The 24,280-nt window shown below is 46.4% G+C and overlaps 1 protein-coding gene across 1 annotated transcript; it reads right to left on the bottom strand.

Moving 5' to 3' along the window:
• Nucleotides 1-8,922: 8,922 nt before the first annotated feature.
• On the bottom strand, nucleotides 8,923-20,835 carry LOC138671978 (uncharacterized). Its single transcript, XM_069760079.1, has 3 exons — nucleotides 19,518-20,835; nucleotides 18,825-18,980; nucleotides 8,923-10,100 (listed from the first exon to the last, which is right to left on the bottom strand). The coding sequence occupies exons 2-3, from the start codon at nucleotides 18,959-18,961 to the stop codon at nucleotides 9,119-9,121; spliced, it is 1,119 nt and encodes a 372-aa protein (XP_069616180.1). The 5' UTR covers nucleotides 18,962-18,980; nucleotides 19,518-20,835; the 3' UTR covers nucleotides 8,923-9,118.
• Nucleotides 20,836-24,280: the final 3,445 nt, after the last annotated feature.

Raw genomic sequence — 24,280 nt, 5'->3', positions numbered from 1 at the left:
ATACCGCCATATAGATCACACAATACCACCAGTGTTCTCACATACCGCCATATAGATCACACATAATACCACCAGTGTTCACATACCGCCATATAGATCACACATAATACTGCCAGTGTTTTCACAATACCGCCATATAGATCACACACAATACCACCATATAATTCTCACAATACTGATCAAGCATAATACCACCATACAGATCACATAATACCGTCATATAGATCTCACGTAATGCTATAATACAGCATGACGCCCGCAGCTCCTGTTATCACAAGCATTGAGTTGTGTGTGCAATGGGGAAAGAAATGCAGGGGGGAGAGGAGTGCATAGGAGAGGATTAGATACACGGTTCACCAGACAGTATCACACAAGAGAGGATTAGATACACGGCTCAGCATAATATCACACAGTATAGGATTAGATACACGGCTCAGCAGACAGTATCACACAGTATAGGATTAGATACACGGCTCAGCATAATATCACACAGGAGAGGATTAGATACACGGCTCAGCAGACAGTATCACACAGGAGAGGATTAGATACACGGCTCAGCATAATATCACACAGGAGAGGATTAGATACACGGTTCAGCAGACAGTATCACACAGGAGAGGATTAGATAGACGGCTTAGCAGACAGTATCACACAGGAGAGGATTAGATACACGGCTCAGCAGACAGTATCACACAGGAGAAGATTAGATACATGGCTCAGCACAGTATAGTGATAGATGCACGGTCTGATGTCCTGTGAGGAGCTGCAGTGAGAGGTCGTGCAGCACAAAGCCTCCCCCAACCCCCTCTGTTACCTCTCTGCAGCTCCTGATAGAGGACATCAGACGGCAGCACTCCTTCACCCTCTCTAGGGATTACAGCCACACACCAGGCAGCAGAGGACAGGGAACGGCCGCTGACAGTGTGAGGGGAGACAGATGTAGCTGCCCCTCCAACAGCACAGCTCTCAGTCACAGTGGAGCTCACAGGTACACTCCACTGTAGGCTGAAGCAAGATGGCGCCGATCTCCTGCCTCTGCTGTGATGTGGAGACAGCCCAGGGGGCGTGGCCACATCACAGCACAATGATAGCTATGGGGTCGGCTCCCGACTGCAGCCTCCTATGTCCAGGGCTGCCGTATTTTGCACAGTGTAAGGCCGGCCTCACACTCAGCGTTGAAAAATACGGTCCGTATTTTACGGCCGTAATACGCTACAAAATTAGAAATACGGTGATCCGTAAGAACTCCGTAGGCAAGGTGTGGTCGCGTATTTTGCACATGTAATGTTGCGTATGTAATCTGTATGCCCACCGTAATGCGTATTTTTCACGCAACCTGACAAAATTGACATTTAACGGTTTTGGCGGCTGAAATTGCTTTAAATTACCCTCATCAACCCTATTTAAGGCCTCTACAACAGGCGTCTCACTCCCATATGGTCATTTTGTGGTTTGGCAACTGTTGGAGTGTTGTTGTAACATTTGGACCATGTCTGACCACCTGCAGTTCACCCCAACGCAGCGGGTTTTGTTTAACTGGCTATTGTCTCGTCGGTTTGGCCACCCATACCCTGTGATTGTGGATCCGCGAAGGAGGAGCAGAAGAATGTGGGTGCATCCTCTTCTGACTAAACGCCTCACTAAAGGCCATTTTCATCGGCTATATACAGCTCTGCGGGAACATCCAGACAAGTTTTATCTCTACTGTCGCATGTCTATCCAAACATTTGACAGATTGTTGGAGATATTACGCCCAGGAATAACATTTCAGGATACAAGGCTGCGCAAAGCCATCTCTGCTGAGGAGCGTCTTCTCCTCACGTTACGGTATGTATTCTCCATCCTCACATACTGTATGTTGATGATCTTTTTTAAAATAATTTCTTATTTTTTAAATTTTTACCCGTAATATGTGTACATTAAGGCCAAAGCAGATGTGACGTGACGTAACTGTTATATTTCAGCCCCTTAAGGACATTTTTCCCTTTTCAGTGTTAATTTAGTATCACACAAATGCAAATATGATTGTGCTTATTCATGTTTTGTGTGCACTCTTGAAACCTACCTAATTTTTTGTGTTTGTTTCACTTACAGATTTCTGTCCACTGGATTGTCCTTTGCGGGTCTCCACCTTGAATTTTTGATTGGCCGCTCCACCATTTCTGGCATTGTGCGGTTAACCTGTCGCCAAATATGGGATAGACTCAAGGACCTTGTGATGCCTGAGCCCAAACAGGCTGATTGGCTCAAAATAGCCCGTGGGTTCAAGGTCAATTGTGACTTCCCAAACTGCATTGGAGCGGTGGATGGGAAACATATTAGGGTACGTAAGCCGCCGAACTCTGGCTCCCAATTCTACAACTATAAGCAGTTTTTCTCTGTAGTTCTGTTAGCTGTAGTTGACAGTAACTACAGGTTTATAATTGTAGACATTGGGGCCTATGGACGAACTGGAGACTCTAGGGTCTTCAATTCGTCTATAATGGGTCGGCGGCTACGTGAAAACCAGTTAGACCTCCCACCACCACAACAACTCCCAGGATCCACTGCAGAAGCACTGCCTTTTTTTTTTGGTTGGAGATGAGGCCTTCCAACTCACCAGACACGTCATGAGGCCTTATCCCCGGCGCAACCTGGACCACCGTCGGAGGATATTTAATTTGCGCCTTTCTCGGGCGCGCAGACTGGTGGAGTGCGCCTTTGGTATTCTGGTGGCCAAATGGCGTGTCCTACAGACTGCCATGCAGCTCAGTGAGGCTACAGTCAATGAAGTAATCAAAGCATCAGTAATTTTGCACAACTATACCCGCATACATGATTGCTTCTCAGATGGTAATGATGAACACATGTTGCGTAGTGTCATTTGTTGTGAATTCTGTGGCAGAGCTCCCTCCTGTGGTCACAAGTGGTACTTCGGCTGATTCTCTCTGTGAGCTTCTGTTGGTGGAGGGAAGTGGTACTGCGGCTTCTGAGTTTCCCCCCTCAGGTGATCTGGTGAGGTCGTTAGGTGCTTCTCTACTTAACTCCACCTAATGCTTTGATCCTGGCTTCCTGTAAATGTTCCAGTGTTGGACTTGCTTTTCCCTGGATCATTCCTGTGGCCTGCTGCTCTTCATAGCTAAGTTCTTCTTTGCTATTTGTTTGCTATTTTTTCTGTCCAGCTTGTCTATTTTGTTGCTGGAAGCTCTGGGACGCAAAGGGTGTACCTCCGTGCCGTTAGTTCGGTACGGAGGGTCTTTTTGCCCCCTTTGCGTGGTTTTCTTTAGGGTTTTGTGTAGACCGCAAAGTTACCTTTGCTATCCTCGCTCTGTTAAGAAAGTCGGGCCTCACTTTGCTGAATCTATTTCATCTCTACGTTAGTCTTTTCATCTTAACTCACAGTCATTATATGTGGGGGGCTGCCTTTTCCTTTGGGGTATTTCTCTGAGGCAAGGTAGGCTTATTTTCTATCTTCAGGCTAGTTAGTTTCTCAGGCTGTGCCGAGTTGCATAGGCAGAGTTAGGCGCAATCCACGGCTGCCTCTAGTGTTGTTTGGAGAGGATTAGGGATTGTGGTCTGCAGAGTTCCCACGTCTCAGAGCTCGTTCTATGATTTTGGGTTATTGTCAGATCACTGTATGTGGTCTGACCGCTATGTCCATTGTGGTACTGAATTGCCTTTCATAACAGTACAGGAAGCCAAAAGTACTAATGATTCTCAATAGAGGGGAAAAAGAAGTTCTGAGACCATTTTTTTTTGTGTTTTGCCTTTTTTTTCCCCTAGACATTTGGGTGGTTCAGTACACAGGTGTAGCGATGGACATTACAAGTCTGTCTTCATTTGTGGATCAGCTCTCGGCAAGAGTACAAAAGATTCAAGACACTATTGATCAGAAAGCTATGTTGGAACCAAGAATTCCTATTCCTGATTTGTTTTTTGGAGATAGAACTAAGTTTCTGAGTTTCAAAAATAATTGTAAATTATTTCTGGCCTTGAAACCTCGCTCCTCTGGTGATCCAGTTCAACAGGTTTTGATTGTTATTTCTTTTTTGCGCGGCGACCCTCAGGACTGGGCATTTTCTCTTGCGCCAGGAGATCCTGCATTGAGTAATATCGATGCGTTTTTCCTGGTGCTCGGATTGCTGTACGATGAACCTAATTCAGTGGATCAGGCAGAGAAAAATTTGCTGGCTCTTTGTCAGGGTCAGGATGAGATAGAGGTATATTGTCAGAAATTTAGAAAGTGGTCCGTGCTCACTCAATGAAATGAATCTGCGCTGGCAGCTATGTTCAGAAAGGGTCTCTCCGAAGCCCTTAAGGATGTCATGGTGGGATTTCCTATGCCTGCTGGTTTGAATGAGTCTATGTCTTTGGCCATTCAGATCGGTCGAAGCTTGCGTGAGCGTAAATCTGTGCACCATTTGGCGGTATTACCTGAGCTTAAACCTGAGCCTATGCAGTGCGATAGGACTTTGACCAGAGTTAAACGGCAAGAACACAGACGTCTGAATGGGCTGTGTTTCTACTGTGGTGATTCCACTCATGCTATCTCTGATTGTCCTAAGCGCACTAAGCGGTTCGCTAGGTCTGCCACCATTGGTACGGTACAGTCAAAATTTCTTCTGTCCGTTACATTGATCTGCTCTTTGTCATCGTATTCTGTCATCGCATTTGTGGATTCAGGCGCTGCCCTGAATTTGATGGACTTGGAGTATGCTAAGCGTTGTGGGTTTCTCTTAGAGCCCTTGCAGTGTCCTATTCCATTGAGAGGAATTGATGCCACGCCTTTGGCCAAGAATAAGCCTCAATACTGGACCCAGCTGACCATGTGCATGGCTCCTGCACATCAGGAGGTTATTCGCTTTCTGGTGTTGCATAATCTGCATGATGTGGTCGTGTTGGGGTTGCCATGGCTACAAGCCCATAATCCAGTATTAGATTGGAAATCCATGTCGGTGTCCAGCTGGGGTTGTCAGGGGGTACATGGTGATGTCCCATTTCTGTCAATTTCGTCATCCACCCCTTCTGAGGGTCCAGAGTACTTGTCTGATTACCGGGATGTATTTGATGAGCCCAAGTCCGATGCCCTACCTCCGCATAGGGATTGTGATTGTGCTATCAATTTGATTCCTGGTAGTAAATTCCCAAAAGGTCGACTGTTTAATTTATCCGTGCCTGAGCACGCCGCTATGCGCAGTTATGTGAAGGAATCCCTGGAGAAGGGGCATATTCGCCCGTCATCGTCACCATTAGGAGCAGGGATCTTTTTTGTAGCCAAGAAGGATGGTTCGCTGAGACCTTGTATAGATTACCGCCTTCTAAATAAGATCACGGTTAAATTTCAGTACCCCTTGCCATTGTTATCTGATTTGTTTGCTCGGATTAAGGGGGCTAGTTGGTTCACCAAGATAGATCTTCGTGGTGCGTATAATCTGGTGCGAATCAGGCGAGGAGATGAATGGAAAACTGCATTTAATACGCCCGAGGGTCATTTTGAGTATCTAGTGATGCCATTCGGACTTGCCAATGCTCCATCAGTGTTTCAGTCCTTTATGCATGACATCTTCCGAGAGTACCTGGATAAATTCCTGATTGTGTACTTGGATGACATTTTGATCTTCTCGGATGATTGGGAGTCTCATGTGAAGCAGGTCAGAACAGTTTTTCAGATCCTGCGTGCTAATTCTTTGTTTGTGAAGGGATCAAAGTGTCTCTTTGGTGTGCAGAAGGTTTCATTTTTGGGGTTCATCTTTTCCCCTTCTACTATTGAGATGGATCCTGTTAAGGTCCAAGCCATCCATGATTGGACTCAGCCGACATCTCTGAAAAGTCTGCAAAAGTTCCTGGGCTTTGCTAATTTTTATCGTCGCTTCATCTGCAATTTTTCTAGTATTGCCAAACCATTGACCGATTTGACCAAGAAGGGTGCTGATTTGGTCAATTGGTCTTCTGCTGCTGTGGAAGCTTTTCAAGACTTGAAGCGTCGTTTTTCTTCTGCCCCTGCGTTGTGTCAACCAGATGTTTCTCTTCCGTTCCAGGTCGAGGTTGATGCTTCTGAGATTGGAGCAGGGGCTGTTTTGTCGCAGAGAGGTTCTGATTGCTCAGTGATGAAACCATGCGCTTTTTTTTCCAGGAAGTTTTCGCCTGCTGAGCGAAATTATGATGTGGGCAACCGAGAGTTGCTGGCCATGAAGTGGGCATTCGAGGAGTGGCGTCATTGGCTTGAAGGAGCTAAGCATCGCGTGGTGGTATTGACTGATCATAAGAACTTGACTTATCTTGAGTCTGCTAAGCGGTTAAATCCTAGACAGGCTCGTTGGTCGCTGTTTTTTGCCCGTTTTGACTTTGTGATTTCGTACCTTCCGGGCTCTAAAAATGTGAAGGCGTATGCTCTGTCTAGGAGTTTTGTGCCCGACTCTCCGGGTTTGTCTGAGCCGGCGGGTATCCTCAAGGAATGAGTAATTGTGTCTGCCATCTCCCCTGATTTGCGGCGGGTGCTGCAAAAATTTCAGGCTAATAAACCTGATCGTTTTCCAGCAGAGAGACTGTCCCTGATAGGTGGACCAATAAAGTTATCTCTGAGGTTCATTGTTCGGTGTTGGCTGGTCATCCTGGAATCTTTGGTACCAGAGAGTTAGTGGCTAGATCCTTTTGGTGGCCGTCTCTCTCGCGGGATGTGCGTGCTTTTGTGCAGTCCTGTGGGATTTGTGCTCGGGCTAAGCCCTGCTGTTCTCGTGCCAGTGGGTTGCTTTTGCCCTTGCCGGTCCCGAAGAGGCCTTGGACACATATCTCTATGGATTTTATTTCTGATCTTCCCGTTTCTCAAAAGATGTCAGTCATTTGGGTGGTCTGTGATCGCTTTTCTAAGATGGTCCATCTGGTACCCTTGTCTAAATTGCCTTCCTCCTCTGATTTGGTGCCATTGTTCTTCCAGCATGTGGTTCGTTTACATGGCATTCCAGAGAATATCGTTTCTGACAGAGGTTCCCAGTTTGTTTCAAGGTTTTGGCGAGCCTTTTGTTGTAGGATGGGCATTGACTTGTCTTTTTCCTCGGCTTTCCATCCTCAGACTAATGGCCAGACCGAACGAACCAATCAGACCTTGGAAACATATCTGAGATGCTTTGTTTCTGCCGATCAGGATGACTGGGTGTCCTTTTTGCCTTTGGCTGAGTTCGCCCTTAATAATCGGGCCAGCTCGGCTACCTTGGTTTCGCCATTTTTCTGCAATTCTGGGTTCCATCCTCGTTTCTCTTCAGGACAGGTTGAGTCTTCAGACTGTCCTGGTGTGGATACTGTGGTGGACAGGTTGCAGCAGATTTGGACTCATGTAGTGGACAATTTGACCTTGTCCCAGGAGAAGGCTCAACGTTTCGCTAATCGCAGACGCCGTGTGGGTCCCCGACTTCGTGTTGGGGATCTGGTTTGGTTATCTTCTCGTCATATTCCTATGAAGGTTTCCTCTCCTAAGTTTAAACCTCGTTTCATTGGTCCGTATAGGATTTCTGAGGTTCTTAATCCTGTGTCTTTTCGTCTGACCCTTCCAGATTCTTTTTCCATACATAACGTATTCCATAGGTCATTGTTGCGGAGATACGTGGCACCTATGGTTCCATCTGTTGATCCTCCTGCCCCGGTTTTGGTGGAGGGGGAATTGGAGTATATTGTGGAGAAGATTTTGGATTCTCGTGTTTCTAGACGGAAACTCCAGTATCTGGTTAAATGGAAGGGTTATGCTCAGGAAGATAATTCCTGGGTTTTTGCCTCTGATGTCCATGCTCCCGATCTTGTTCGTGCCTTTCATGTGGCTCATCCTGGTCGGCCTGGGGGCTCTGGTGAGGGTTCGGTGACCCCTCCTCAAGGGGGGGTACTGTTGTGAATTCTGTGGCAGAGCTCCCTCCTGTGGTCACAAGTGGTACTTCGGCTTCTGTTGGTGGAGGGAAGTGGTACTGCGGCTTCTGAGTTTCCTCCCTCAGGTGATCTGGTGAGGTCGTTAGGTGCTTCTCTACTTAACTCCACCTAATGCTTTGATGCTGGCTTCCTGTCAATGTTCCAGTGTTGGACTTGCTTTTCCCTGGATCGTTCCTGTGGCCTGCTGCTCTTCATAGCTAAGTTCTTCTTTGCTATTTGTTTGCTATTTTTTCTGTCCAGCTTGTCTATTTTGTTGCTGGAAGCTCTGGGACGCAAAGGGTGTACCTCCGTGCCGTTAGTTCGGTACGGAGGGTCTTTTTGCCCCCTTTGCGTGGTTTTCTTTAGGGTTTTGTGTAGACCGCAAATTTACCTTTGCTATCCTCGCTCTGTTAAGAAAGTCGGGCCTCACTTTGCTGAATCTATTTCATCTCTACGTTTGTCTTTTCATCTTAACTCACAGTCATTATATGTGGGGGGCTGCCTTTTCCTTTGGGGTATTTCTCTGAGGCAAGGTAGGCTTATTTTCTATCTTCAGGCTAGTTAGTTTCTCAGGCTGTGCCGAGTTGCATAGGCAGAGTTAGGCGCAATCCACGGCTGCCTTTAGTGTTGTTTGGAGAGGATTAGGGATTGCGGTCTGCAGAGTTCCCACGTCTCAGAGCTCGTTCTATGATTTTGGGTTATTGTCAGATCACTGTATGTGCTCTGACCGCTATGTCCATTGTGGTACTGAATTGCCTTTCATAACAGTCATTAGTCCAACACCACATGGCCCTCCTCCGCGCCGTCCCCTTTCTGGCATCAAAGTTAGGGATGTATTGACCAATTATTTTGTTTCTCCTCAGGGTTCTATTCCCTGGCAAGATTATGCTGTTACTCAGTTGTGATTTAATTTTTTTAAAGATATGCTTTTGAAATATACTATTTTCATCCACCGAAAACGTACTGTGTTTTTTTCCTTAATGACCATATGTTTCTGTTTTCTGAATATGTGTGTGATGCAAAAATGATTAGTCTACAAACATCAATTGGCTTTTTGGAAAACTTTTTACTAACTTTGCAACCCTTTTTTTTTTGTTTTTTTACACCATATTTTAGCCATATGGTTTTTATAAGCCTTTTTTATGGGTTGCTTTTTAACAAGGATCCACAACAAAGTGGAAATGTTTAGCAAACACAAAATTAACATGGTAGCCAGCTACCAAAACAAAACAAAACAAAAAAAAACATATTACAGATCCCTGTAAGTTGGTGGGGGAGATGTTGCCAGCTCTGGGTCCTGGTCAGGGGGCCTTTGTTGGGCCGATGGCAGTTCATCCTGTGAGGATGCAGCGGCTTGTGGCCCAGAATACTGGCCTTGTCCATATTGGCCAGATGTGTGTTGACCATAAGCCATTTGGCTCTGTGCATCATGCTGAGGTACAGATTGCCTTGCATCATACTCCAACCCAAAATGGCCATGTTGTCCAAACCCAGGTTGGGACCAGCCAACATCACTGGGTCTGGAGAAGTGGCCATATTGGGATTTGGGGTTGTAGCCTGCCATTTGGTAGTCTAATGGCCTTTGTAGATTTTGGAATGGGAGGGGTTGAAGTGGAGGCATACGTGGAGTGGGTGCAGCAAATCCTGATTGATTTGGCTCCTGTTGAGGGAACTGAAGGCGCAAGAGGTTGGTTTGGCCAAGCTGCCTTCGCTCCAGGTATTCAAATACCTCATAGGGGTTATTTGGAGGGGTGCTTAAATCAATCAGGATTTGTATACACCCTCTCACACGTAGCCTCACCTCACGGGGAAGGGGTCTAAGGTATCGGGCAAGGCTGCGGGCAAAGGCCTCCTCGCCATCATCTGTGGCTGCCCTGGCCAAATAATTGAGGACCCCAGCATCAACATCACTTCTTCTGGCTTCAAGCTCTCTCCTTCGCCGGGATCTCCGTAAAGGCCCAGCTGCCTGTGGGGATGACACCAGTGGGCCTGTAGGGCTGCTGCTGTGGCCATGTTCCACAAGCCTTTCCACATCATGTGCTGCTGAGGGTGGTGGTGCAGCATCTTCCTCACTTGCTGCTGCCTGCAGTGATGATGATGCTGATGGGTCCTCAATGATGGATGCTGATGCAGCCAAAGATGGTCCTGCAACCTCTTCCTCCACACTTACAGGATCAATGATAGGGTCAGATTCTGATCCGGTTTCCCTCTCTGTGAGGTTTGACTGTGTTCTGTTAAGAAAACAATAAAAGGTAATTATTCTTTTGACATTGTTTACTTACACATCTGTGTGCAATATTAACACAAAAAAAACACAACCTCAGATCAGCACAACATCTCCTTCTCTACTCCCCTATTATCTCATATTCACACAAGAATATACAATATTTGTCTTGTAGAGCCCCACAAATGTACCAAACACTATCACGACACATCATAATGTGGCATACCATTTCAAGCTAGACAAACCAGGCACAACCACCTCTTCAAACAATCAGATCATGGGCGGACATACCGCCGGTTCAACCGGTGCAGCTGCACCGGGGCCCGGAGGCTCTGGGGGGTGTTGTGAATTCTGTGGCTGAATTCACTCCTGTGGTCACAAGTGGTATTGCAGCCTCTGGGCTTCCTCCCTCAGGTGTTTTGGTGAGCTCGTTGGCTGCCTTGCTATTTAACTCCACCTGAGTCTGTCGTCCTTGCTCCTTGTCAATGTTCCAGTGTTGGATCTGAGCTACTGCATCTTTCCTGTGGCCTGCTGCTCTGCTAGATAAGTGTTACTTTGTTTTTGTTTCCGTTTTTTCTGTCCAGCTGTACTATTCTCTTTTGCTGGAAGCTCTGAGACGCAAAGGGTGCACCGCCGTGCCGTTAGTTCGGCACGGTGGGTCTTTTTGCCCCCCTTTGCGTGGTTCTGCTTTAGGGTTTTTTGTAGACTGCATAGTTCTCTTTGCTATCCTCGCTCTGTCTAGAATATCGGGCCTCACTTTGCTGAATCTATTTCATTCCTACGTTTTGTCTTTTCATCTTGCTAACAGTCATTATATGTGGGGGGCTGCCTATTCCTTTGGGGTATTTCTCTGAGGCAAGTCAGGCTTGTATTTCTATCTTCAGGCTAGTCAGCTCCTCAGGCAGTGCCGAGTTGCATAGGTAGTGTTAGGCGCAATCCACTGCTGCTTTTAGTTGTGTGAGGATAGGTTCAGGTATTGCAGTCTGCAGAGATTCCACGTCTCAGAGCTTGTTCTATTGTTTTTGGGTAATTGCCATATCACTGTATGTGCTCTGATTACTGCACACTGTGTTGCCTGATAGCACAGCATAACAGTACAAGGAGCCCAAACCAATGATTCTCAATAGAGGGAAAAAAGAAGTCCTGACATCATTTTTTTTTCCTCAGCTCTGTCTTCAGTTTTTTTTTTTTCCCCTAGACATTAGAGTGCTTCAGGACACAGCTGTGGACATGGATATTCAGGCTCTGTGCTCCTCAATGGATAATCTCGTTATAAATGTACAAAAGATTCAAGATACAATTGATCAGAAATCTATGCTAGAACCAAGAATTCCTATTCCTGATTTGTTTTTTGGTGACAGAACTAAGTTCCTGAGCTTGAAAAATAATTGTAAGCTATTTCTGGCCTTGAAACCTCATTCTTCTGGTAATCCTATTCAACAGGTTTTGATTATTATTTCTTTTTTGCGCGGCGACCCACAGGACTGGGCGTTTTCTCTTGCGCCAGGAGACCCTGCATTGAGTAATGTTGATGCGTTTTTCCAGGCGCTTGGATTGCTTTACGATGAGCCTAATTCAGTGGATCAGGCTGAGAAAAATTTGCTGGCTTTATGCCAGGGTCAGGATGATGTAGAAGTATATTGTCAGAAATTTAGGAAGTGGTCAGTACTCACTCTGTGGAATGAATCTGCACTGGCGGCTTGGTTCAGAAAGGGTCTCTCTGAAGCTCTTAAGGATGTCATGGTGGGATTTCCTATGCCTGCTGGTTTGAATGAGTCTATGTCCTTGGCCATTCAGATCGGTCGTCGCTTGCGCGAGCGTAAATCTGTGCACCATCTGGCGGTATTGTCTGAGAGTAAACCTGAGCCTATGCAGTGCGACAGGACTATGACTAAAGTTGAACGGCAAGAACACAGACGTCTGAACAGGCTGTGTTTCTACTGTGGTGATTCCACTCATGCTATTTCTAATTGTCCTAAGCGCACTAGGCGGTTCGATAGCTCTGCCGTCATTGGTACTGTACAGTCCAAATTCCTTCTGTCCATTACCTTGATATGCTCTTTGTCATCGTATTCTGTCATGGCGTTTGTGGATTCAGGCGCTGCCCTGAATCTGATGGATTTGGATTATGCTAAACGTTGTGGATTTTTCTTGGAGCCTTTGCGGTGTCCTATTCCGTTGAGAGGAATTGATGCTACACCTTTGGCCAAGAATAAGCCTCAGTACTGGGCCCAGCTGACCATGTGCATGGCTCCTGCACATCAGGAAGTTATTCGCTTTCTGGTACTGCATAATCTGCATGATGTGGTCGTGTTGGGGTTGCCATGGCTACAAACCCATAATCCAGTATTAGATTGGAACTCTATGTCGGTAACCAGCTGGGGTTGTCAGGGAGTACATGGTGATGTTCCATTTTTGTCTATTTCGTCATCCATTCCTTCTGACATCCCAGAGTTCTTGTCTGACTTTCAGGATGTATTTGAAGAGCCCAAGTCTGATGCCCTACCTCCGCATAGGAATTGTGATTGTGCTATCAATTTGATTCCTGGTAGTAAATTCCCTAAGGGTCGTTTATTTAATTTGTCCGTGCCTGAACACACCGCTATGCGCAGTTATGTGAAAGAATCCCTGGAGAAGGGACATATTCGCCCATCGTCATCACCACTGGGAGCAGGGTTCTTTTTTGTAGCCAAAAAGGATGGTTCGCTAAGACCGTGTATTGATTACCGCCTTCTTAATAAGATCACTGTTAAGTTTCAGTATCCCTTGCCATTGATATCTGACTTGTTTGCTCGGATTAAGGGGGCTAGTTGGTTTACTAAGATTGATCTTCGTGGTGCGTATAATCTGGTGAGAATCAGGCAGGGAGATGAATGGAAAACGGCATTTAATACGCCCGAGGGTCATTTTGAGTATCTGGTGATGCCGTTCGGACTTGCCAATGCTCCATCTGTTTTTCAGTCTTTTATGCATGACATTTTCCGTGAGTATCTGGATAAATTCCTGATTGTTTACTTGGATGACATTTTGATCTTCTCTGATGATTGGGAGTCTCATGTGAAGCAAGTCAGAATGGTTTTCCAGGTACTGCGTGCTAATTCCTTGTTCGTGAAGGGATCAAAGTGTCTCTTCGGTGTGCAGAAAGTTTCATTTTTGGGGTTCATCTTTTCCCCTTCTACTATCGAGATGGATCCGGTTAAGGTCCAGGCCATCCAGGATTGGACTCAGCCGACATCTCTGAAAAGTCTGCAGAAATTCCTGGGCTTTGCTAATTTTTATCGTCGCTTCATCTGTAATTTTTCTAGCATTGCCAGACCATTGACCGATTTGACCAAGAAGGGTGCTGATTTGGTTAATTGGTCTTCTGCTGCCGTGGAAGCTTTTCAGGAGTTGAAGCGTCGTTTTTGCTGTGCCCCTGTGTTGTGTCAACCAGATGTTTCTCTTCCGTTCCAGGTCGAGGTTGATGCTTCTGAGATTGGAGCAGGGGCGGTTTTGTCACAGAGAGGTTCTGGTTGCTCAGTGTTGAAACCATGTGCTTTCTTTTCCAGGAAATTTTCTGCTGCTGAGCGTAATTATGATGTGGGCAACCGAGAGTTGCTGGCCATGAAGTGGGCATTCGAGGAGTGGCGTCATTGGCTTGAGGGAGCTAAGCATCGCGTGGTGGTATTGACTGATCATAAGAATCTTACTTATCTCGAGTCTGCCAAGCGCTTGAATCCTAGACAGGCCCGTTGGTCGTTATTTTTTGCTCGTTTTGATTTTGTGATTTCGTACCTTCCGGGCTCTAAAAATGTGAAGGCGGATGCTCTGTCTAGGAGTTTTGTGCCCGACTCTCCGGGGTTATCTGAGCCGGCGAGTATCCTCAAGGAAGGAGTCATTGTGTCTGCCATCTCTCCTGATTTGCGGAGAGTGTTGCAGAAATTTCAGGCTAATAAACCTGATCGTTGTCCGGCCGAGAAACTGTTCGTCCCTGATAGGTGGACTAGTAAAGTTATCTCTGAACTTCATTGTTCGGTGCTGGCTGGTCATGCAGGAATCTTTGGTACCAGAGAGTTAGTGGCTAGATCCTTCTGGTGGCCATCTCTGTCACGGGATGTGCGTGCTTTTGTGCAGTCCTGTGGGATTTGTGCTAGGGCTAAGCCCTGCTGTTCACGTGCCAGTGGGTTGCTTTTGCCCTTGCCGGTCCCGAAGAGGCCTTGGACACATATTTCGATGGATTTCATTTCTGACCTTCCCGTTTCTCAAAAGATGTCGGTCATTTGGGTGGTCTGTGATCGCTTTTCTAAAATGGTCCATCTGGTGCCCTTGGTTAAATTGCCTTCCTCCTCTGATTTGGTGCCTTTGTTCTTCCAGCATGTGGTTCGTTTGCATGGCATTCCTGAGAATATTGTTTCTGACAGAGGTTCCCAGTTTGTCTCGAGGTTCTGGCGAGCCTTTTGTGGTAGGATGGGCATTGACCTATCTTTTTCCTCGGCCTTCCATCCTCAGACTAATGGCCAGACCGAACGAACCAATCAGACCTTGGAAACATATCTGAGATGTTTTGTTTCTGCTGACCAGGATGATTGGGTGTCATTTTTGCCGTTGGCTGAGTTCGCCCTTAATAATCGGGCCAGCTCGGCCACCTTGGTCTCTCCATTTTTCTGCAATTCTGGGTTCCATCCTCGTTTCTCTTCAGGACAGGTTGAGTCTTCGGACTGTCCTGGTGTGGATTCTGTGGTGGACAGGTTGCAGCAGATCTGGACTCAGGTAGTGGACAATTTGACCTTGTCCCAGGAGAAGGCTCAGCTTTTCGCTAATCGTAGACGCCGTGTGGGTCCCCGACTTCGTGTTGGGGATCTGGTTTGGTTATCTTCTCGTCATATTCCTATGAAGGTTTCCTCTCCTAAATTTAAACCTCGTTTTATTGGTCCGTATAGGATTTCTGAGATTCTCAATCCGGTGTCTTTTCGTCTGACCCTCCCAGACTCCTTTTCCATACATAATGTATTCAATAAGTCGTTGTTGAGAAGATACGTGGCACCTATGGTTCCATCTGTGGAGCCTCCTGCCCCTGTTTTGGTGGAGGGGGAATTGGAGTATATTGTGGAGAAAATTTTGGATTCTCGTGTCTCTAGACGGAAACTCCAGTATCTGGTCAAATGGAAGGGTTATGCTCAGGAGGATAATTCCTGGGTTTTTGCCTCTGATGTCCATGCCCCAGATCTTGTTCGTGCCTTTCATGTGGCTCATCCTGGTCGGCCTGGGGGTTCTGGTGAGGGTTCAGTGACCCCTCCTCAAGGGGGGGTACTGTTGTGAATTCTGTGGCTGCAATTCTGCAATTCTGATTACTGCACACTGATTACTGCACACTGTGTTGCCTGATAGCACAGCATAACAGGGGGGCCCCTGCAGGGCGGCCAGGGACGCTGCTACTATTAGGCGATTTGACTATCAGGCGGCAGAAGAGAGGGCGGCAGACTCTATAGTAAGTGAATTTGCGCTGCTAGTTTTTTTTTTTTTCTAAAACTCCGGGGTCAAGTGCCCGCCCCCCCCTCCTCCCTCCCTCCTTCCCGCCCCCCCCTCCTCCTTCCCGCCCCCCCTCCCTCCTTCCCGCCCCCCTCCCTGAAGACGTAATACTCACCTTCCTCCAGCGGTGGCTGCAACTGCGTCCCAGCGCCGGCAGCTCGTCCTGTCTTCAGCGGTCACATGGTACCGCTAATTTAAGGTCATGAATATGCGCATATTCATGACCTTAATTAGCGCTATCATGTGACCGCTGAAGACAGGAAGGAAGACGCTGCAGAAGAGATGCCAGGAAGGAAGTTCTGTTCTGTGCTGCGCGGTGAGAGGTAAGTATGACAGGGAAAAAGGATGGGGAGCCATGCACGCAGGGAAAAAGGATGTGGAGCCATGCACGCAGGGAAAAAGGATGTGGAGCCATGCACGCAGGGAAAAAGGATGTGGAGCCATGCACGCAGGGAAAAAGGATGGGGAGCCATGCACACAGGGAAAAAGGATGTGGAGCCATGCACACAGGGGAGAAGAATGGGGGAGCCATGCACGCAGGGTGGGAGGATAGGGGAGGCATGCACGCAGGGGAGAAGGATGGGGGAGCCGTGAACGCAGGGGAGAAGAATGGGGGAGCCGTGAACGCAGGGGAGAAGGATGGGGGAGCCCAGCACGCAGGGGAGAAGGATGGGGGAGCCGTGAACGCAGGGGAGAAGGATGGGGGAGCCCAGCACGCAGGGGAGAAGGATGGGGGAGCCATGCACACAGGGGAGAAGAATGGGGGCGCCATGCACGCAGGGTGGGAGGATAGGGGAGGCATGCACGCAGGGGAGAATGAATGGGGGAGCCGTGAACGCAGGGGAGAAGAATGGGGGAGTCGTGAACGCAGGGGAGAAGGATGGGGGAGCCGTGAATGCAGGGGAGAAGGATGGGGGAGCCCAGCACGCAGGGGAGAAGGATGGGGGAGCCGTGAACGCAGGGGAGAAGGATGGGGGAGCCCAGCACGCAGGGGAGAAGGATGGGGGAGCTGTGAACACAGGGGAGAAGGATGGGGGAGCCCAGCACGCAGGGGAGAAGGATAGGGGAGCCGTGAACGCAGGGGAGAAGGATGGGGGAGCCCAGCACGCAGGGGAGAAGGATGGGGGAGCCGTGAACGCAGGGGAGAAGGATGGGGGAGCCGTGAACACAGGGGAGAAGGAATTACGGGAGCCGTGAACGCAGGGGAGAAGGATGGGGGAGCCATGCACACAGGGTGGGAGGATGGAGTATAAATATGGAGTATAAATACTAGGCCCTATAGCCCCCCACACACAGTGTGAGTGGACAGTGTGAAGAGGGGGCCGGTATAGAAAGGAGAGGTCAGTGTGAAGAGCATGTACCATAAGAGGGACAGTGTGGGGGTCATATTTTGTGCAGACAATATAGTGAGGGGCAATTTTTTATTCCGGAGCATTATAATGACACTTGTATCTTTAAGGGCATCTTGTGGAGACTTTCTGCAAAAGAGCGGAAAAGATGGAAGTCTGCAGAGACGGCTGTGGCTGAGAAAACTCATCATGGGATCTGGACAAGATGAAGAAAAGAAGAACGGCTCCAGAGACGACGTTATCTATAAGGTACCTGGATGTAAATGTTATTTGTGATACTAACTAATTCTCATGTTTTTATTTATGTTAGGAGCCATTTTTCCGTTCGCCTCAGGCAGCAGAGAGGCTAGGTTCACCCCTGAGGGCGGCTAATATAGAGGGCAATCTGGCCAGCCTATCCGGCCCCGAGGCTCCGGGGGCCCCCTGGCCAGATTGCCCTCATGTGCGGCAGGCATGGAGCAATCCCTGCAGCTCCGCTGCCTGCAAGAGAAAATGGCAACGGATCTGCAGGGAATGGATGCTTCCTGCTTCCTTTCTCACACAGACAGCAGAGGCTCAGCTGAATGACATCATCATTCCGCGTTGCGGCTGTGCGAGACAGGAAGCTGCCGCACACTGGCTTCTGCACACTCATGCCTGGAAGGAAGCTGCAGCTGTGCAGGACCTCAATCACCCACTGAACAGGAGGTAAAGAACGGTCTGAATGTGATGGATTGTTTGCAGAGTAAAGAGGGGAGACAGGGGCTGCAGTCAGAGACTAGAAGCAGTGATTTACTGACTGTGACCCCCGGAGCTTTGTGTTCTCTGGTCAGTGCAGGATTTTCATCCACACACAGCAGGGACCAGAGAGTTCAGAGCTCAGGAACACAGTCACTAAATCACTGGGTCTATTCTCTGACGGGACTCCAGTCATCACTGCAGTATCAGATCCAGGCTGGGACTGACCCCTGAGCCCATCCCCCAGTGAAGACTTTTTCACATATACTGTATCTGTTGCATTAAACACACATATAAGGGTATGTTTCCACTGTCAGTAAACTCTGCGGATTGGACGCTGTGTACATCCGCAGCATCCAGTCCGCAGCTCCTGATGTTACAGCATAGTGCATGAGATTTCAAGGAATCCAATGTCCACTATGTATGCAGCGGCACCTGCAGCTTCCCTGCAGAGACGGACATGCGGCACATCTTTCTAGACTGTAGCATGTCTATTTATCTTGCGGAGATGCTCAGTCTCCACAAGATAAATATCACAGTCCAATGTATAGGATGCGGTGATTCCGCATGTGTTCAATGAACACATGCGGAAGCATCACTCGTACAAAAGCCGGCAGCGCTTTGGACCGAGCGGACATGTGCTGCATCCAAAGTGCTGCCGATTCCTGACCGTGGAACCATACCCTTATACATTAATGTATACTATGTCACATATGCAGTAGACACAGGTGTTTATTATACATGGGCATATTCTACAGTATATATATATATATATATATATATATATATATATTTATTTAGCTTTGTCGCCTTTAAAGAAGGGGGGGCCCAAACACATTTCCTGCACAGGGGCCCCAAGCTGTCTGTGTCCGCCCCTGAATCAGATAACATGCAGTAACAACCCATCCAACAAAACACTGCCTGAACATCTCTAAACTCGCATACTACATTCTCACCCATCCCTTGTTGAATCTTGGGATGCTTGGCGGCCAGGGTCCTCTCTCCTCCAGGACCCTTTTTGAATTTATGCTTGTTTACATTATTGTTTGCACTATATTTACACATCCTTACATGGAATTTTCAATGTCATAACCCTAATCCACAAAAAAGACTATGAATTATTTTCATTAAAAATGTGTAGAGTGGTTTTTACTTACTGCCTAAGATCCATACTGGCATCCAAAAAGGAAAGACGGTCATAGTATATATACTTCCTCTTCTTCAGTGGGGCTGCTGACCCACTCTTAGCCCGCTGCTGTCTTTCCCGCCGGTATTGGTCCGGATGCTGCGCCATCTTGTCATAACATCATCCACTGCAATTACAAGGGCACAAATAATGTTCTATATCATTCTGAACATTGACAACTGGAATAAGCTGTCATATTTGTAATTTTTAAGCAAAAAGTTGCTAGAGCACAATAATTTCCATGGTGAGTCAGATGATAAAGGGGTTACATGCAGAGGTCTATATATCGCCCACAGTTAATAACTTGACAGTATCAGACTGGTAGAGAGGGGAGAGAACCCTGTTCTTGCAAACATACATTAGGTAAGATATGATAGGATAGGAAAGGAAAAGGACTTGTGCTATAATGAGACTAATGATCGAAATTATGTAAAAATAAGACAAGGGACAACAACCCTCTGGATGGGGTATGAGGCCAAGAAAATATTTAGCAGGGCAAGATAAAGATGAACCATGTCCAGAAACACTTTGGCATTTTACTCAGCTTTAGAAAATGCCAAAAAAGGCCATAAATGACATATAAAGATAAAAAGGATTGCTCAAGTAATCATGTAGGGAAACCATCTTGTAAAGTTAAATCTTGTGAATACATGAGTGTACTTACATAGACTTGTCTGCTCCGCACGTGGCCGTTGGGCATAATCAGGGAATAGTAGCCCACAGATGGCCCTCCAAGCTGCCTCTTTCCTGGCCCGGTTGGAATAGTTAGGATCCCGCTGGTCCCATATTTCAGGCCTTTCTTAGACCAGGATGAGGAGCATATCAACATTGATGATGTTTGCCATGCTGCTTGGAACTCTGTGGAGGCGAGCACCAGACTTCCGGGATGTCTGTGTGGCTTTTTGAGCTAATTAGCATGTCTGAGATTCATGATTGAGGGCTTGGCTCAATTCCTTGCACCTGGCAATATCTGGAGATGTCTGGCGTATTTAACGCAAGTCACATTGTTGGTCCGTGTGTAATCCGTATATTTCTCGCACCCATAGACTTTCATTGGCGAATTTTTTGCGCACTATGGTGACAAATGCAGCATGCTGCGATTTTCTACGGCCGTAGAAGCCCGTATAATACGGATCCGTAAAATACGGCAGGTAGAAGCTTGGCCATAGAGATGCATTGTACCGTGTGCAATCCGTATTTTCTGCACCTCTCTTATGTCCGTAAAACTCGCTAGTGTGAAGTCGGCCTAAGGCTGCTGTCACACTAGCAGTATTTGGTCAGTATTTTACATCAGTATTTATAAGCCAAAACCAGGAGTGGAACAATTAGAGGAAAAGTATAATAGAAACATATGCACCACGTCTGCATTTATCACCCACTCCTGGTTTTGGCTTACAAATACTGATGTAAAATACTGACCAAATACTGCTAGTGTGACCGCAGCCTAAGTGTCGTGCTGGGACTCTTACACTGCTGCAAAGCAAAATGGCGGCGCCCAGTGGCTGCAAAAATAATTAATAATAAAAAATATATTAAAGTTAAAAAAAATAATTTTGTATTAAAAATAATTGTTTATATAAACAATTATTTTTAATACAAAAACAAAATTGCGGCACCTTCCCTTTAAACATGAGCCAAGTATCAGGGATTCGGAGGTAGAGAAATTGAGGAGTCGGAGATTAGGCTTACTGACTCCACAGCCCCCTACATCACACTTTCTCTCTTACACTGCACACACTCATTACACTGCACTCTCTTACATTGCACTGACTCTTAGGCTGGAGTCACACTCAGCGTAAGACAATACGGTCCGTATATTACGGCCGTAATACGCTGAAAAGTCCCCAAAATAGTGGTCCGTAGCTCCTCCGTAGGCAGGGTGTGTCAGCGCATTTTGCGCATGGCATCCTCCGTATGTAATCTGTATGGCATCCGTACTGCGTGTTTTTCTCACAGGCTTGCAAAACCAACATACGGCTATACAAGGGATCCATGTGTAAAAAAAAAAAAAAACATATATACTGTCTATATATATATATATATATATATATGTCAGTAGACACATATATGTATATATATTATTACTTCATACAGCGCTAGATAGCTTTAAAGCCGGTAATTCAATTACCGGCTTTTGCTATCTCCTTCCTAAACCCGACAAGATATGACACATGGTTTACATACAGTAAACCATCTTATATCACCATTTTTTTTTGCATATTCCACACTACTAATGTTAGTAGTGTGTATATGCAAAATTTGGCCGTTCTAGCTATTAAATTAAAGGGTTAAATGGCGGAAAAAATTGGCGTGGGCTCCCGCGCAATTTTCTCCGCCAGAGTAGTAAAGCCAGTGACTGAGGGCAGATATTAATAGCCTGGAGAGGGTCCACGGTAATTGGCCCCCCCCTGGCTAACAACATCTGCCCCCAGCCACCCCAGAAAAGGCACATCTGGAAGATGCGCCTATTCTGGCACTTGGCCACTCTCTTCCCATTCCCGTGTAGCGGTGGGATATGGGGTAATGAAGGGTTAATGCCACCTTGCTATTGTAAGGTGACATTAAGCCAAATTATTAATGGAGAGGCGTCAATTATGACAACTATCCATTATTAATCCAATACTAGTAAAGGGTTAAAAAAAACCACACACATTATTAAAAATTATTTTAATGAAATAAAAACAAAGGTTGTTGTAATAATTTATTCTACGCTCAATCCTTCTGAAGAACCTCGCTCTGTAACAAAGTAAAAATAATAAACCAACAATATACTGTACATACCTTCCGAAGATCTGTAAGGTCTCACGATGTAAATCCATCTGAAGGGGTTAAAAAAATTTGCAGCCAGGAGCTCTGCTAATGCAGCGCTGCTCCTGCCTGCAAAACCCCGGAGAATGAAGGTAAAGCAGGTCAATGACCTATATTTACCTTCATTGCAGTGAGGCGCCCTCTGCTGGCTGTTCCTGGAGCGTGGGAACTTTCCTAGAAAGCTCCCAGGCTCGAGTTCATATGAGGGCGCCCTCTGCTGGTTGTCCTCATATGAACTCGAGCCTGGGAGCTTTCTAGGAAAGTTCCCACGCTCCAGGAACAGCCAGCAGAGGGTGCCCTCACCGCAAATGAAGGTAAATATAGGTCATTGACTTACATTACCTTCATTCTCCGGGGTTTTGCAGCCAGGAGCAGCTGCATTAGCAGAGCTCCTGGCTGCAAAATATTTTAACCCCTTCAGATGGATTTACATCGTGGGACGTTACAGATCTTCGGAAGGTATGTATATTGTTGGTTTATTATTTTTACTTTGTTACAGAGCGAGGGTCTTCAGAAGGATTGAGCGAAGAATAAATTATTACAACAACCTTTGTTTTTATTTCATTAAAATAATTTGTATTAATGTGTTTTTTTTAACCCTTTACTAGTATTGGATTAATAATGGATAGGTGTCATAATTGACGCCTCTCCATTATTAATTTGGCTAAATGTCACCTTACAATAGCAAGGTGGCATTAAATCTTCATTACCCCATATCCCACCGCTACACAGGAATGGGAAGAGAGTGGCCAAGTGCCAGAATAGGCGCATCTTACAGATGTGCCTTTTATGGGGTGGCTGGGGGCAGATGTTTTTAGCCAGGGGGGGCCAATAACCGTGGACCCTCTCCAGGCTATTAATATCTGCCCTCAGTCACTGGCTTTACTACTCTGGCGGAGAAAATTGCGCGGGAGCCCACGCCAATTTTTTTCCGCCATTTAACCCTTTGATTTAATAGCTACAGAGCCCAAATTTTGCATATACACACTACTAACATTAGTAGTGTGGAATATGCAAAAAAAATGGTGATATGAGATGGTTTACTGTATGTAAACCATGTGTCATATCATGTCGGGTTTAGGAAGGAGATAGCAAAAGTCGGCAATTGAATTACCGGCTTTAAAGGGACACTGTCACCTGAATTTGGAGGGAACAATCTTCAGCCATGGAGGCGGGGTTTTTGGGTGTTTGATTCACCCTTTCCTTACCCGCATGCTGGCTGCAATATTGGATTGAAGTTCATTCTCTGTCCTCCGTAGTACATGCCTGCACAAGGTAATCTTGCCTTGTGCAGGCGTGTACTATAGAGGACAGAGAATGAACTTCAATCCAATATTGCAGCCAGCATGCAGCCAGCGGGTAAGGAAAGGGTGAATCAAACACCCAAAAACCCCGCCTCCATGGCTGAAGATTGTTCCCTCCAAATTCAGGTGACAGTGTCCCTTTAAAGCTATCTAGCGCTGTATGAAGTAATAATATATATACATATATGTGTCTCACTGAGAGAGAGAGAGAGAGAGAGAGAGAGAGAGAGAAAAAAAAAAAAAAAGGAGAAAAAAAGAGAAAAAAAAGAGAAAAAAAACCAACCAGCACTCCCAATGTGAACACATGCAAGCTGCAAGCTGTATCATGTAGATATAAAGAAACACAGCAGCACATGTATATGAATCTAGGCCATGTGAAAACACAGACAAATATTCGATATGAATCATACTACTCAAAAATTTTTTTCATAAAACTTACAGTTATAGATAAAATGAAGATTCTTAGCGCATAAATTGGCCAATTCATGTGTGCCCATCAACCACGGCAAGGTGATCTCCCTCTGATGGGTCCTAACTCTACTGTACATGCCACTCTACAATATATACCTATTCTATGTGTAGACATTTATTCTACCTATTCTATTGTAAGCTGTCAGTGTGATTTTACTGTACACCGCACTGAATTGCCGACTTTTCTCGCTAACACCGTGCGTATTTCTCGCAAGTCACACTGCTGGTCCGTGTGTAATCCGTATTTTTGGGGCTTCCATAGACTTTCATTGGCGTTTTTTTTGCGCAATACGGTGACAAACGCAGCATGCTGCGATTTTCTACGGCCGTAGAAAGCCGTATAATACTGATCAGTAAAATACGGCAGATAGGAGCAGGGGCATAGAGAATAATTGGGACATTTGTGAGGCGAGTTTTACGGACGTATTTTATGCGCTCATACGTCCGTAAAACTCGCTAGTGTGACGCCGGCCTTACACTGCATCCTCTCATTACACTACACACTCTCATATTACAATGCATTTTCTTATTACTCTGCACGATCTCTCACTTTCATTACACTGCACGCTCTTATAGTGTACTCATATTGTGGTGAACTCTATTACACTGCACTTTTTTTTTACACTGGAGACTCATTACTCTGCACCCTCTTGTAGACATCAGTCTCTCTTACACTACTGCATCCTCTCGTATTATAGTGCATTCTCTTATAATGCACGCTCACTCTCATTACACTGCACCCTCTCATTACACTGCACCCTCTCATTACACGGCACCCTCTCATTACACCGCACCCCCTCATTACACCGCACCCCCTCATTACACCGCACCCCCTCATTACACC

The sequence above is a fragment of the Ranitomeya imitator genome, chromosome 3 (genome assembly GCF_032444005.1).
Source record: "Ranitomeya imitator isolate aRanImi1 chromosome 3, aRanImi1.pri, whole genome shotgun sequence".
NCBI lineage: Eukaryota > Metazoa > Chordata > Amphibia > Anura > Dendrobatidae > Ranitomeya > Ranitomeya imitator.
The sequence above is the reverse complement of the archived record's forward strand: the minus strand, read 5'-3'. Positions and strand labels throughout refer to the sequence as shown.